We start from the raw sequence: 15,073 nt of genomic DNA on the forward strand, positions 1-15,073 counted from the left end.
ACGCCCGTATAATTTGAGCAGTCCATTCGGTCAGTTTCACTATGAGATCAATGTGGGTTTTATCCGACATTATTTTGCACAGAATTAGAATCCTCCGTCTGTAGGTCATTTCTGTTTGACTCGGTTTCACTGTCCCCGCCCCCTGTGAACGTTGCTACTTGATGTGCGCCCTCTAGCTATCCATTGATCAACAAGACGTCAAGTGCGCATTCACCGTTCAGTTTGGCGTCAATCACTCATTAATCTCAACGACGACTTGATCATTTAATACCACTTTCGTCTCGGGCTGTTTTCCTTCCGCCATCTCAGCAAGAGTGCGTGTCGTCTTCTCGTTCTTGGTATCCCGCTCACCAGCTTGATGCTCTACAACGCCCTCTGTTGACTGGAATGCGTTATTATTTGCCCCGCTGTTCGTCCCCTCTGATCCGTTGGCTTCGCTGGTGCCCTGTGGTTCGATCAGTTCATTGTCATCGTGGCGAGTGTTCTTACCCAGGAACATACAACGGCCTGGCCTGTAGTATTTTTTACATAGCAAGGACAGCACGGTAGCCGACACCAAAATCGTGCCGAGTATGACCGCATCAATGATGATTGCATTCTTGTAATTGTCCTCCAAAGCCATAGCGAGTGAATCTCTCAGTAGCCTGCATGCAAGTCAGTTCGGGATGCCGTTGAAAACCGGCGCACAAAAGGTTGCTTGATGCAGATATTTCCGCCTTTGCCCGCTTTCTTGGACACAGTCAAGTTCTCTCCCAATGCTTTCCAGAAATGGCTATTGACCCCGTAGTGCTGATAGGATCAAGTAAACTGCTTCAATTAATGAAGTCGAAGACAGTAGTAATATCTCCGTTTCGCAAATGATGCTGTTGAGATGCATAGCCACGATATCCGGACGAGCGACGTCCTGTGCTACCCCTTGTTCGTGTGGATATGTCGAATGTTAAAACATACGAACATGTCCTTTGGTTATATCTCCTGTGGTACTGTCCCAAATAAACTCACCACTCCCCATAGGTACAAAGTCCTCAGTCGAAAATCCTAGAGATTAACATCCGGTTATATAATTTGGAGAGATATGGAGGTTCTTCATCAGTGACGGGGACTTTGCGCTGAAAGTTCAGTTTCGGTATCGGTACCGTCCGAATAACCGAAAAATAATTTGTCTTGTTCGGCTGACCGGCTAAATTCTAAAAAGCCAACTATGCCGCCTCCGGGGTATAATCATAGACCATCGATATCGTATCGCAAAAGGATGCGAAACTAAACTTGAAGAGAAAACAATGTCATTGTTTGACCAAGGTATCACTAGAATATGACGCAGACATATAAGATATGTATTCACTCATTGGTGAGTGACTGGGCGCACGTCCAACAGACCTTGCTATTGCGGTGATTCCAGAAGAAACTATGCGTGTTGCAAGAGGGCTCTATATTTATCTGATAATAATGGTCTGAGAAATGGAGAAATCTAGACGTCATAAGAGGAAGTTTGGGATTAAACACGGACAAAGAAAGGGGCACAATAACATTGATTTCGTCATGGATGAACCAGGAATTTTTCGGTAACTTTTCTGAAGTGTTCCATGAGTCAAGCTCTAAAATATGCAAACGTCAAACTACGTGAGTTATTCATTGTAATAGAGGAGGCGCCGCCGACAAACTGTCTTTTTTGTTTTGTTTGTTTTAAAGTTTTTGAGGCCTTTCTAAATCTTTTTTCCTTCGTTTCTTATGCTGTAAAGTGGTCACTCAAGTACTACCCACTTCTTTAAAAGCTTTACCAAGATATTAAAGCAGAATATGTGTTCTGATGTGGTCGGGTGTCAACGCGATTTTGAGGGGAGCCCCTCTTCGTGGATGCTGCATCCGCATACAGTTAATCTAATTCAGAAATTTATTTAATTTTTATCAATTCAGAAATTTTAGTTAATTTCATTTCTGACTTTTTAATGTACAGCGTTTTGTGATGTCACGGAAATGGAAAGTGTTTTTTAAATAATATGCTATTATTATTATTCATGTTATAAACTTAATGTAGCGATGGAAAAGTTCAAGATGCATTTCAAACATTACGTACGTGTCCACGTACTATTTCACGGCTTGTAAACCGGTGGATAGTGTGGTAGATCTTACTTAAGGAACAGCAGAGATGAAGTGGCCTATCCTGCCTCTGCTAAGTAAAAAAAATGGTTTTGCGTAACAGTAAAGAAGAATGTGTAAACTTTTGGAAACCAAAAAATGACTACGTAATATTCACTTTCCAGTAACTGGATAATTTTATCTTAATATACATTCCCCAAGTAAGATTACTGGTAAACTATTAAAGAAAAACATCTCAGCGTATTTATATCAGTCATGGTTTATTGTGTTGTCCATTTCGACCACGCAGTTGCTAAGCGTGGAACAGCTAGCGGTACTTTTTGAAGATATGGACTGCAACCTTCCCGCTCTTTTCACATCAATGTTGTTTGCATCGGTGTGCGTTGTCGTCTGCTCATCATCGAAAGCGTTATTCGTGCGTACCATCGCTCCCGTCTTGCCAACCGGATGCTTCTGCTCCTGTTGTCTGCGCTCGAGTTTGACGTGCGCTTCGAGTTGGCTCTGGCGTCTTCTGCGGCGACAGGGTTCGCACACCAGACAGCCGAGGTGGGGTGCAAGCAGGCAGATAATCCCTATGACGATAAGCCCCCCGAGGGCTGATACATCTATGGCTATGATCAACAGAGGATCACTCTCTATCCCGTTGTCTGCGGTCCCTGGCGTGCCTGGTCGGAGGGGTGGGTTTGGAGGGCTGAGGTTAACCGAGGCATTTCCTGAAGAATTGACATTCCAGGCAATGCAGGTTATCTGGAGAGCGTAGTCTAATTCCCTGACGCTTGCAATGGTAAGATTTGACTGCAGGTCTCCGTTCACTGTCCCCTCCTCAATGGTATATCTTGACCGGGTCGAGTTCAAGGAAGAATCCGCCATGAGGTTGACGGTTTCGTTCCCAATCATCCACTGAATGGTTTCAACGGACGGGTTGGAATCCCCTGAGCACGTAAGAGTTACCGAGTCGCCAATGTCGGCCCCTGGGCTGGATGGCAGTATAGCCACGACAGGGGTGTGGAGCACCGCAAGAGGACCAACAGTACACGACCGCATTCCTTCCAGCGATGGGTGGTTCTCCCGGCAGTCATAAACGGCTCCATCGTCGGCAGGTGTGGCCCGCCAAATCACAGTATGGTTTGGCCCCACACCTGAACTGCCCACTCCTTTCCCCACCGGATTGTACCACGTGAGTGTGGACTCCGGTCTTCCACCGCTTGCGGTCAGACAGGTGAGGGAAATCTCGCCCCCTTCTGACAGGGGCTCGCGGTATCTCGCGTGACAAGATGGCCCCGCGGGTGGCGCAACAGCCTCTACAACCTCCAACGTCCCGGGCATTCCATTTACAGTATGCACTCCGTCCGACGTCAGACACTCGTATCTACCCGCATCCAATGGAGTCAAATCAATTAAAGTGAGATTGTGGTATCCAGTCGAAGAGTCAATATCCAGTTTGAATCTCGGCTGACTCACGTAATCCGCTGTTCCCAAACCCAAAATCAAGTCATCCGCCTGATCTCTCTCCACGAACCAATAAACGCCGTACATTCCTTGATTGGTTACGCGGCAAAACAGCTGGATACTCTGCCCTCGAAACCCCACGACATTCGCAAACTGATCGATGCTTGGCGCTTGAGCAACAATCAAATGGACCGTCGAGGAAAGCATTGAGAAGACGACGATGGCTGCTAAATTTCCCGCCATTTTTTCCTGTTCAGGCATTACATTTAGTGTAATTCTACCTGCACGAAGAGCTTTCGCTGTGGAAGTGTAGCGTGCATACAGAACACACACTAAACATGTCGGTCAGTGCGTAACACATAAATCCAACCCACTGGCTTTCATAGAGAGATCCATTTTTAAGTTTATCCTGGTATAAATTAATTCCACTTACATAGTCATCAAAGGAGCTTGTTCAACTTGGACAATACAATACCGATTTGTTTACTCTACAGTGAATCATGCGTAAGGAGTGTGGAGGCATTACAACAATGACGTGGATTTAAAAACAACATTCTCTTTCGGTATTATATATTTCTTTCCCTCTTCTGATATTAGCGAAATTGGGAAATTTGGAACCCGCCCTGCCACGATTTAATCGAATCTAGATAAGCCATTTCTGCATGTAATATTTTTTATAGATCAAGGGCACATTTTTGTGGCTTGTGCGCTTAGATATTTTTAGAGGAACAGAGGAAAAATATTTCATTTACACAATTTTAGCTCACGAATAACATGTTTCTTCTCAACTTGTCGAACAGAAAAAAATTTTTTGAAGAGTTTTGATGAAGACATGTGATGAAATTACTTTCGCAACATCAAGTTGAGTAAAACCGTACCATTTCACACACCTGCTTGTTTCACGTACGTAACTGGGGCATTCCTTTGTTCTCTTATAATTAGAGAACTATATACAGGGAATTGCTTGTTCTTCCCTAACTACGATAACTCTTCGATCTGGATTTTTTTATGATGATTTTCTGAAGTGTTCCTATTCATTTCGGCATAGATAATTCCAAAATGCCTTTGAAGCTGTTCTTGAGCGAGGGAAGAAAACACTGTGCGGATCCACACGTTGTCCTCTGACGGTCCATTCCTTTGGGCAGAACTCCACATTTTGTATGCCACGCATGCTCTCACACACCTACCCACGCAAGGACCAGCGAGAGGCGCATCATTTCTCTAGTAACAACGACAGCTATAAGGACAAACGTCTAAACGAGCTCGATTCTGTACAAACTATTTCTCTTACTTTTCATATATTCAAATCTTCCTAAGGCTGGGTACACCACTTGGTCGAAATACACACCACACATCACGGACACCAGTCTGTCTCCCGTGAACAGGCATGTGGACTGATACAAAGTTTAGGCCATTAAGCGTAGGGGGCGCTGTTTTAAGCGTTCCGTTACCGACCTCTTTTATTTCGAGGGCTAAAGATCCAGACGGTGTGTCAACAATTGAATAAAGACTTCTAAACATCAAAAGCAAGCTTTGTCACGTAGAAATCGCATGCTTTCAGTGCATCCACTCGATTCCCATGCACAGCTGTCTATTGTGAAAATACAGCCCCAAGTATTGTCATGAATTTCCAACTTGTAATAAGACCACCGGGGAAATGAAATGAATGAAACTTTGGTTTCGAAATATGTACTTCAAATGCAAATGTCAGCCCAAGAGGTACAATGAAAGCCTCCTCCATTTGTCTGAGTCACCCACAACAGGCTGCCTTATTTACATCTTTGCTTTACTGAACTTGAAAAGACCGGCTTTTAAGCCGCAAAGCTCCAAGCCAGACACTATACCCTTAGTGCCAAGGCTAGGAGGATCTATTGTACAGCACTGTTGCCACGCCCCTTAACAGGTCGAGGAGGAAGCCATGCGGAACCTGCCGAAACAACTTCGTCAGCATTAAAGGATTCATATACAGGAATCCCGACTTAAAATCCACGCATCATCAGCCTGTGTTTGAAGCATTTTCTAGCTGTCTCATTGAGCCAAGCTGGTATAAGTATGGCTGAAAAAGGTGTCACGAAACACCGTCCACAAAAGGATTGTGATTGAACATGAGCAACCAATATATGAGCACTTGATCGACAACCCCCGACATAAAAGTTTTCAGCGGGACGATCTCTTTAAAGTTATTAGCGTGAAGTACTTGGCAGCTTTGCGGAAAGGTCACAGCCCAACCTACGCCAAGATATGTACAAGTACATGTATATAGTTTTATATAGACCCGAACACCCTTTGTGTGATAAATCTGCGCAGTGAAACATTTCGACTGTTTGTGACGGGATTGTGAGGGTGCGCCATCTTTTTTCCGCCTTGAAGTTTGGATGTCTCACTTTGGATTCTGAGGGTATCGATACTGGACTTTCTGATATTTCTGTTGGATTTTTCGTGTTGTATTCTAAAGTGTGAGAAGTGTTTATTATTTTGCCTTAACGGGAACCAACTTACAGAAGTGCAAGGATGGCGGCTTGGAACAGTGTGAGCGTGTTAAGTTTCGTCGCTGTTGTGGCAATCTCCCAGGTTCTTGCACAATCGGCAACTAGTCCTTCCTTCGCCGTAACACCATCCAAAACAGATGGCGTTATCGGATACTCGGTCACCATTTACTGCACTGTCGCCAACTTGGGGAGGCACCAGGTGTTCTGGAACGTTAACCAGAGAGCTGACCAGAACCAAACAGGTGAGGAGTTTACGCTTGGCCCAAACACCAACCAGCATGCCTCCTACCCGCGCTTCCAGTTCGAAGGCGACAAGGCAAGCGGCGAATTTCACCTGCAGATCTCGAACGTGAGCTACAGCGATGCCGGGACCTACATCTGTCTGATTCGTGATCCACTCGACGAGGGTATCCCGGTCATGGAAGCCCAAGCGGAGTTAAATGTCGGTAACACGCCGATGTCTCCTGGCTCCCTAACCTGCAGTGGAATCCCCTCGAATGCACCTAACCAACAATGCGCGTACATGAAGGGCGACCTCTTAACGCTAACTTGTACCTCTGAAGGAGGCGTACCTCTTCCCGAACTTTCATGGGTTAGAGTCAACGGGGACGATTCAGTCACTAATCTGAAGGGTACGACCACTGTTAGCGGTGACATAAAAACGACCACTGCTAAAATCACGCTTTCTAGCAGGGACAATCAGGCGTACTACAAGTGCATCGAAGCTCACCCCAATCTGACCAATGACAGACAATGTTTCATGCCCTCTAACATTGTCTTCCCAAGAGATCGCATGAATGTTTGTTTCGCACCGGAGATTGACATCATACCGAAGACGATCACCGTAGAAGCTCTAGGGACCAAAAAGGTGACTCTCAGCTGCACAGCCAACGCCAATCCTCCGCTGAGCAAAACACAAGAGATCATCCTGCCGGTGAACAAAAGTGGAAACTATCCCAATGGTGAATTTGATAAGACGTTAGTCGAGGTTGAGATGACGACCGACGACGCTGGCAAGGACTTCTACTGCCAAGCGACAAACGCATTAGGTGTAAGCACAGAGAGGTTTGAGGTCATACAGGGGAGGATTCCAACATGGCTAATACTCATCATCATCGGAGCGATAGCAATAGTCCTCTTCTTGTTCATCGTTTTGGTAGCCTGCATCTGCTGCATTGACAGATCAAATCAGGAGGAGCAGGAAGGCGACAAGAAAGACCCAAGCCTTCTGGTGATGACCCCCAGGAGGTCCAAGCGGAAGTCCCTTCGGCACGAGGGGGAGGATGAGTTCTTGGACGACGGTATGGTCCCGATCGACAACTTCCAGGGTGGGCAGGAAATGACCTCGGACGAGTTCAAGGCGGAGGGGCCAGAGGAGATAGTCAACTCAGACTTCGAGACAGGAGAGACCGGTCCCAGATACCAGAACGTCAACGAGGTGATGCAGGAAGTACACAGCCCGCCAGAGCAAACCCCGGAAGATCAAACCCTAGCTTACTATAATCCTGAAGCCATAATCGACGACGAGGCTATCCGGGTGTAAATGGACTAAAGTGTTACACCAATCACCTGCACTTTGATAATAACACTAATGACTAGATTACTCTTAATGCATCAAAAGATTGGGTATGGATCATATCTATTGCTTGTGGAAACTATTAAGTAGCAAGGAAACCCAAGGGCTGTATTTGATTAGATGGGTATTAAATTCTGTCGGAAGCCGGAATTGTGGTAATTAGTTCATCATGTAATTTGCTTAATACGAGACGATTTTGTCTTTTCACGTGACTTTTTCTGAATGTAAGAAAAAACGTTAAGTTTTAATAATTGTTCCATTTTCACGAGGGCGACCCTCTACGGTACACCCTCTTGAAATGACGTCGTCTGAACTGTTTATGATAAACACGTGATATACAGTAAGAGCAAAGTCGACCCGTCACAACTCGGAGTTTAGGCACGTTGCTTTATATACTTTTCCACCAAATATTATCATCGTGTGTCACTTTACCCGTTTGTGTGTCTAGGGAGCTTTATTTTGGGGAGCTAGCAATGATGATTCTGTGGTTATGGGAGTGAAAAAGGAGTTGGCTTCAGTGTAAAACGATGAAAAATGCAATTCTATTCAAACATTGTGACATGGAAAAGTTAATGCAAAGCTGTAAATAAAAGTGCTGTTGAATTTATTTACCTACTTTTAGCAACGAGGAATCTCTTCTAACACAACACGAATTGTTAGCTTTTAAAATTTTTTAAAAGGAACTGTTTTATATTCTTGACATATACCACGTTCATTCAACTCATTAATTTATACAAGTTTGCTGTGAACAAAAACAATATAACAATGTTAAAGATGTAAAACTTTATAAATTTGACGCAAAAACCACTTCACTGAATACGGGCGATTCACGGACTTGGCAACGCGTTGACCAATCACAGTGAGTGAAATCTGTCGACCCTTTCCAAACGTGCGTTAGGTCGACAGATTTTGAGCACTGCGATTGGTCAACGCGTTGCAAACTCTTGGAGGCGCACTATTGTGAATTGCCGTATTGAAGTTCGTACTTAGAGCTTCAGATAATAGCAAATGCTGTAGTCTGTGGAAATATTTGTTCAAAAGCCACTGTAACCTGAAGCACGCATAATAATTACCGATTTTAATTTGCTATGAAAAAGTGCTATAATGTATACATTTTTATATGAAAAAGTGAGATAAAAGTCGCATATTTGTGGAAAGTTTGCACAACAAACGTCTTACATTTTGTCATAATTTATGGCCCACGCCTGTATTCGATGAATTCTGAATACAGTTTACATCGTTGCGAACATTTCCATTGCATATTGTATAAGACGTAAGGACTTTCTGTTCTTGTCAAATTTTTCTGATAGTTTGTTGACGGAAATCATACATGGGAAGTGTCCCAATATTGGAATAATTTTCCTTTATCCAATGAACATCAAACTTAACTCATGCACTCATCAGAAGATATGAGAAGGAAACAAAACTCAACTGCCTGACAAAATTGACAAAACGTTTTTCCTCACAAAAGTAGGAAGGCCTGACGTTTCGATGGTGGCAGAATTTTTCTAAATCAGGATGTAAACGTTAGGCCCTCCAGCTTCTATGATTTGTGTTTTAGGTCAATGTAGCCAGCAAGCAGTTTGCAGCAGTGTTTAGATTACATTTTTTGGCCTTTAAGAAAGATTCCGCTAGGATCGAAACGTCAGGCCCTCCATAGCTGGCGATTACATTTTTTCCCAGCATGTTGGACAGTTGTTTAGAGTGACAATAAGTATCGACTTTTGCCTGATGAAAGAGCACTTCACACTTTTGCACGCCCACTCAGAACTAAGGCGGCTAGGTTTATCTTTTTGTCAGAAGAATTAGGCACATCTTACAACACAGTGATCAAGCTCTAGAAGAAAGTATTTTCACTCTTCGTACCCTTGTTGTGAGTCATACCGTACAAAGTGAAGGGTTGTGGGGGCGATACTAGACTCGCTCTCCAAGCGCGACTAGGCATTCATTGTCCACCATTGTGCTTTCTGCTTTCATAAGTGAAAGGCGCGCACAGTAAACAAATCCACTTGCCAAACACTGACCATGGTGCCCCTTTTTGGATTGGCTGATTTAGACCATATAGGGGTATTGGAACGTTTCGTTCCTTCAGCATTGATGTGAATTTCTCACCGCTCACGAGATAACTCAACTGCTACTGGCAAAATGCTATATTTTACATAACTTCACCAATGGGAAATGTAAATGACGGCACAGCTCTGAAGTGCTTGAGTTCGTAATGCCTGCAAGGAACATCCCTTCCGTGAAATCGTTCTTCCCGTGCCAAAACAAAACTTCGTAAGGTCGAGGGTCAGACGCAATGAAAAGCCACACGTTACCGCGCCCAGGCGAATCATGAATAATTACTATGCGACCCTTTGACGTTTAAGGTAGAGAGATCGCCCACACATGAACTTGTGTTTCGATACACACCCCATAGGTCCGTCATTTGGACATTTCTGACATCAAACTTGATGCTTCTCCATAAATGTTTCACACTGAGAAGCGAAGCCTTAGACACTAGTGGTACGGCCCAGTGGCGAAATACAGGTAAGGGTGCACGCAACCTTCTGGCGAGGTACTAATATAATGATTCTCGTCTCGTAAATTCAGGGGGTGATCTGATCAAAAATGGCTTCTCGGTGCAATGTGACGATTGGCCTTGTCGCTGTCGCTCTATTGACAGTGACAGGTGTCGTGTCGCAGACTATCCCAGGGACGACAATCTCTGTGCGACCGAGCAACACAGTGGCAGCTCAGGGTCACACGGCCATCTTGTACTGTACTATCTCCAACCTGGGCCGCCACCAGGTATTTTGGAACATCAACCAGCGCACGGACGTGAACACCGCGGGGAAAGAATTCACCATCGGCCCCAATGTCAACTCGCACGACAGTTACCCACGCTTCCAGTTCCAAGGAGACCCCAGCCAGGGTGAGTTTAACCTCCGCATCACCAATGTCAGGGCAGAGGATGCAGGGACTTACATCTGTCTTGTGAGCGATCCCAATAATCCTACATCCGCGGCAATGGAGGCTGGTGCCCAGCTAACTGTTATCGATTCACCACAGCCACCTGTCGATGGTTACCCCCAGTGCACAAGGGCACCAGACGGCAACCCGGTGGGGCATTACAACCAGGGCGTCGTCTTAACCTTAACCTGTGTTACTAGAGGAGGAGTTCCCCCGCCACAGCTCTCATGGGAAAGGGTAAGAGACGAAAATGTCACTCAGACTTTGCCGATCAGAACAGTCGGTAATAACGATGTTATTACCGCCACTGCCATGGTCACATTGTCGAGTGTCGACCATCGGTCGTATTACCGGTGTGTCGAAACCCATCCCAGCAGCGTTGCCAAACGATCATGCAGGGAACCGATGGCTGCGTCCGGCCCTCAACCTACCTTAGAGGTCAGCTTCAAACCGGTGGTCCGCATCACCCCCAGTGTGGTCAATGTCCAATTCCTGGAGACTGTCGCTGTCGAACTGAAGTGTCAGGCTTACGCTAACCCTGCTTTGGACGGCAGGCCACAGATCATTCTTCCAGAAAACAAGACTGGTAACTTGATTCTCGACGATGATCAGACGAAGACAGCAGTGAAGGTCGAGCTGACGACCGACGATGTCGGCAAAGATTTCTTCTGTCGTGCATCTAACCGGTTAGGCGTTGTCGATGCTGTCGTGGAAATCAAGCGACTAGGAGAGCTTCCAACGTGGCTGATACTCGTCGTCATTGGCGCCATTGCCGGTGTCCTCTTCATCTTCATCGTTGTCGTCGCCTGCATCTGCTGCGTCGACAGATCCGGGCAGGAAGACGAGGGGCGGAAGGATCGACTGCGATATTCCGTGAACAAATCCCGACCAACCTCCATGCAGCGTGACGGGGACGAGGATGAAGATTACATCGGCGACTTCGAAGAGGAGATGGCCCCCATCGAAGACTTCCAAGGAGGGCAAGAATCGGCCGCCGTAGAGGACAGCCCCAAGGAACCGAGTACCAGCAACGACTTTGAGACAGGGGAGAAGGGCCCGAGGTACCAGAACGTCAACGAGGCGTTCCAAAGTGACAGTTATTCGTTATCTCAGTCCAATCCCTCGTCTACGGAGCCTATAATTGACCCCAACTCCGAATAGATACCCTGAGATGGAATACCCGCCAAACACATTGGCTTCGAATAAAGTAATGAGCAATGCTTACTCATACAACAACTGTCAAATAGTTAGATTATCAAACAACCCCCAAATTCACTTTTTACAAAATATCAAATAACAGTGACGGCAAGGAGCATGAAACGGGAGAGAAGACAAAAAGATGTCATACATGTAAACTTGACTATTTAGAAATCATGTTTTTAATGCAGAGTCATCAAAAGTGCATCCATACAGAAAGAAAATTTATATTCCATTAACGCACAAGTTAATTGTCGCAAGCTATGCACAGATAAGCGAAACAAGATTACCTACGGTAATTTCCAATACCTATAGAAAAATGCAAACAAGCCATAAAAAACAGGTCAATTCCATCAAGGTATCCAGCATTCAGGGCCCCACGTCCAAGCATTTCCCAAGACAAAGGACGCTGGCTTCTGAATGCATTCGGAGGATAGGGTCCATGTCTTGAAGAAGTAAGACCAAACCTAGGGGGACTGTACAGTGCGTGTATGGCCGTGACGTCATCGTTTCAAACATGGCGGTAGGCTTAGCTTGAACGTTGTGGGCGCATGTACTTCTTCCCTGGGGCACACAGTCTTACTATTCAACATGATGCGAATGGTTATAGGTGCTCTAACAAAGATCGAGGTTGCGAACTTTCCACTTATGTCAATTTGTTTTCCAAGCAAAGAGGTTTTTCAGTGATGTACGAAAGTAATATTTTTTTTTCGGAAATTTCATTTATTATCGTGATTAGTTACAGATGTACAGGTTTTTGCGTGTTAGTGACAATGGCAAGTCGCCACTCGGGTAGAAACAATGGCATTTAGTGCGTGAATGTCTGTTGCAGTGCTATATGATCATCCTGTATAGTCCACGAATGTGGAAAGCTATACAACCGGGTAGAAATTATCGAACCAAGCTCACTGACATTTCTTTGAAATCAGAAGCAAATACATGTATCAATAAAAGTGTTCTTGCAGAACAAATTACCGAATGTCGTTGCTGAAGGCAATACAACCATAGCTTGTAATACTTTTACTCAACATCACTGCTGTGACTGTAATGACTACCTGTAGATGTTACTTAGATGCCAATTACACGATCACAATTTCACATGACCTGTACATGTGTGTTATTAAATGACTAATGATGTTTTGCTATAATGATTTAGTTGGGATACATGTATATGCACATATATGAAAAAGTAGATATAAAAACCTATAATTTTATGGCCTTTTTAAAAGTTTAATGAAGTACTTTATGAAATAATAAGATTTTGAGCAATATTTTGTGCAAAAATTAACATTTGAAACATGCAGAATCACCGAACCAACCTTACTGTCTAATCACGTGACAAACTGCTGATGGTTAAAGGAACCGTTGTGCTTGGCAAATTCGACCTTCCAATTAATAGCTAAAAAATTAATGATATTCTATCATGCGTTAGAAGTCCTGTTTGTCGTAATATTTTATTTCTTATCCATGGAGAAAGTTCCTAATTTTGCCTTAGTCTAAAGTCTAAATATAACTACCTATGCAGAGTTGACTATTTTTATGAATGCAAATCATGATAATTTGTACATAAAAGAATACTGTCAAAACTTATCTGAGAATATTTTTAGTCGTCAAACGTCTGTTCATAAGTTTCGAAGTGCTATTATTGTCCACACTTATTAAAAGGGTTTAGCTCATTTTGAATTTTTCAAATTGAAAAAAAGACAATCAACTTCGAAATGTAGCCTGAAGGACTGCGAAAACGTTTGCTTACTTAGAAAAGAAAGAAATTACACCAAACTTATTGATATCACAGAAATAGAAAGACATTATGCAATGATTGAGAAATGTGCTTTATTTTCAGAAAAAAATTAAGTACATGTACTGTAATTTTTAGTTCCAATTGTACACTTTAGTCTTTTAGATTTCAAGTCAAATGTCAGCTAGGTGTATATACAAGCAAAGTGCATTTTCTTGGTTTGCAATGCATTTTATAATTGCTTCAAAATGCTACGTCGAAACAAACATCTCTTACGGATCTGAGGTAATTTTGTTGAAATTTTTTTTTAATCAAAATCAAGGTAAAAGCTGCTTTAAAGGTTTGTAAACAATTATTAAACGCTTTAATAAAAGTTCTTTAATGCCAAACAATGTGTCCAGACTACTTTTGTTTTATCAAGCTCGTATTATTGATTTGTTAGATGCATGTCCGATCGGTGTACTGAGATTTCTCGGGATATCATTAAATATCACCATCCAGTGAATGTGGAGCACTGAAACATATTGTTTACTTCATTTTTAGCGGAGTTAAAGACCTGCACGACAAATTTCTTCAGGGCTGCTGCACCAAACCTACGAAACTGGCATACGACTCGAGTATCCTCTCTGCATATTCACAAGGGATCTAGAGATTCTTGAAAGCAAATATACCTGTGAAAAAAATTTGATCAGCTAAATTTCAGAGTTAGAATTCGTGATCGAATAGAAAGTACCTGTTGCTTTTCTTGGTCTACAATGGCATGAGTACTGTGGATTGAAAACCAGCTGCCATCTAAAGAAATTTCCGTGTTCAGGATGGAGAGGAAGCCAATATACAAAACGGTTCCCAATCACGTGAAAAAAACAAACGCCGTTACGTCCTGTTATCGGGTTTGGCCCCTAGCAGTTGCACGGAAATCTCTTATAATTGATTTTTCCCCCAATAATACAGCACTGGCTACACTCCTGGTTAAATTTTGGGAGAAATGAATCAACGATCATCCCAAAACGCCAAACTGTAAAAGGCCTGATTAAAAGCAGGTAGTCAACTGTTATTTTTATTTAGTTATTATGACAATATGTATTTCCAAAACATCTTTGTCTACAAACTAAGGCAAAACCTTCATCAAAATGTCTGCCATCATTTTTAGCTGTGACTCAAGCACTAAAGCACGTACGCAGGGGGTGGTTTTTTTTGGCGTGCCAATGAAAAAAATCAACATGCCGACGCCCCATGAGAACGTTTCGATCAGCATTCGTCTGAATAACAATCCTCATGGGTCGCGGATTACAAGGTCACGGCAAAGCAGGAAGAAAAATAGCTGGACCTTTATGATGCAAAGCAGCCAAATATGAGTGTCCTTCCTGTTTTGGCTTGAATCACGCCTATGCAAGAACGAGGTTGCTGAGGAAAAGGATCGCATTCAAGCCCACCCAGGTCATGATGACTCCTCCTTTGTTAACTGTTAACTTGCCGAGACTTATTTTTTAGACTAAACTCTGTGCATTTTATAGTTACAAAAACTAGTGTTTATAATTTCAGGGGTATCCAATGCGATCTTACTTTCGCTCTGTT

The 15,073-nt window shown here is 43.6% G+C and overlaps 3 protein-coding genes across 3 annotated transcripts; 2 read left to right on the plus strand and 1 right to left on the minus strand.

Annotated features, from left to right (window-relative positions):
• Positions 1-1,688: 1,688 nt before the first annotated feature.
• LOC110974476 (neurotrimin-like) lies at positions 1,689-4,005 on the minus strand. Its single transcript, XM_022226143.2, has one exon. It carries the CDS (start codon positions 3,805-3,807, stop codon positions 2,347-2,349), a length of 1,461 nt encoding a protein of 486 aa, XP_022081835.2. The 5' UTR covers positions 3,808-4,005; the 3' UTR covers positions 1,689-2,346.
• Positions 4,006-5,521: 1,516 nt separating this feature from the next.
• Positions 5,522-8,782, plus strand: LOC147796579 (lachesin-like). Its single transcript, XM_087146547.1, has one exon. The coding sequence runs from the start codon at positions 6,058-6,060 to the stop codon at positions 7,576-7,578; it is 1,521 nt and encodes a 506-aa protein (XP_087002673.1). The 5' UTR covers positions 5,522-6,057; the 3' UTR covers positions 7,579-8,782.
• A 922-nt stretch (positions 8,783-9,704) lies between these two features.
• LOC110974402 (protein amalgam-like) lies at positions 9,705-13,890 on the plus strand. Its single transcript, XM_022226010.2, has one exon. It carries the CDS (start codon positions 10,222-10,224, stop codon positions 11,722-11,724), a length of 1,503 nt encoding a protein of 500 aa, XP_022081702.2. The 5' UTR covers positions 9,705-10,221; the 3' UTR covers positions 11,725-13,890.
• The last annotated feature ends 1,183 nt before the right edge of the window (positions 13,891-15,073 follow it).

The sequence above is a fragment of the Acanthaster planci genome, linkage group LG15 (assembly GCF_054643075.1).
Source record: "Acanthaster planci isolate LZ-2023a linkage group LG15, COTS_SCS, whole genome shotgun sequence".
NCBI lineage: Eukaryota > Metazoa > Echinodermata > Asteroidea > Valvatida > Acanthasteridae > Acanthaster > Acanthaster planci.

Coding starts and splice junctions, on each gene's coding strand:
- LOC110974402 (XM_022226010.2), top strand. CDS start 10,222: ATGGCTTCTCGGTGCAATGTGACGATTGGCCTTGTCGCTGTCGCTCTA.
- LOC110974476 (XM_022226143.2), bottom strand. CDS start 3,807: ATGCCTGAACAGGAAAAAATGGCGGGAAATTTAGCAGCCATCGTCGTC.
- LOC147796579 (XM_087146547.1), top strand. CDS start 6,058: ATGGCGGCTTGGAACAGTGTGAGCGTGTTAAGTTTCGTCGCTGTTGTG.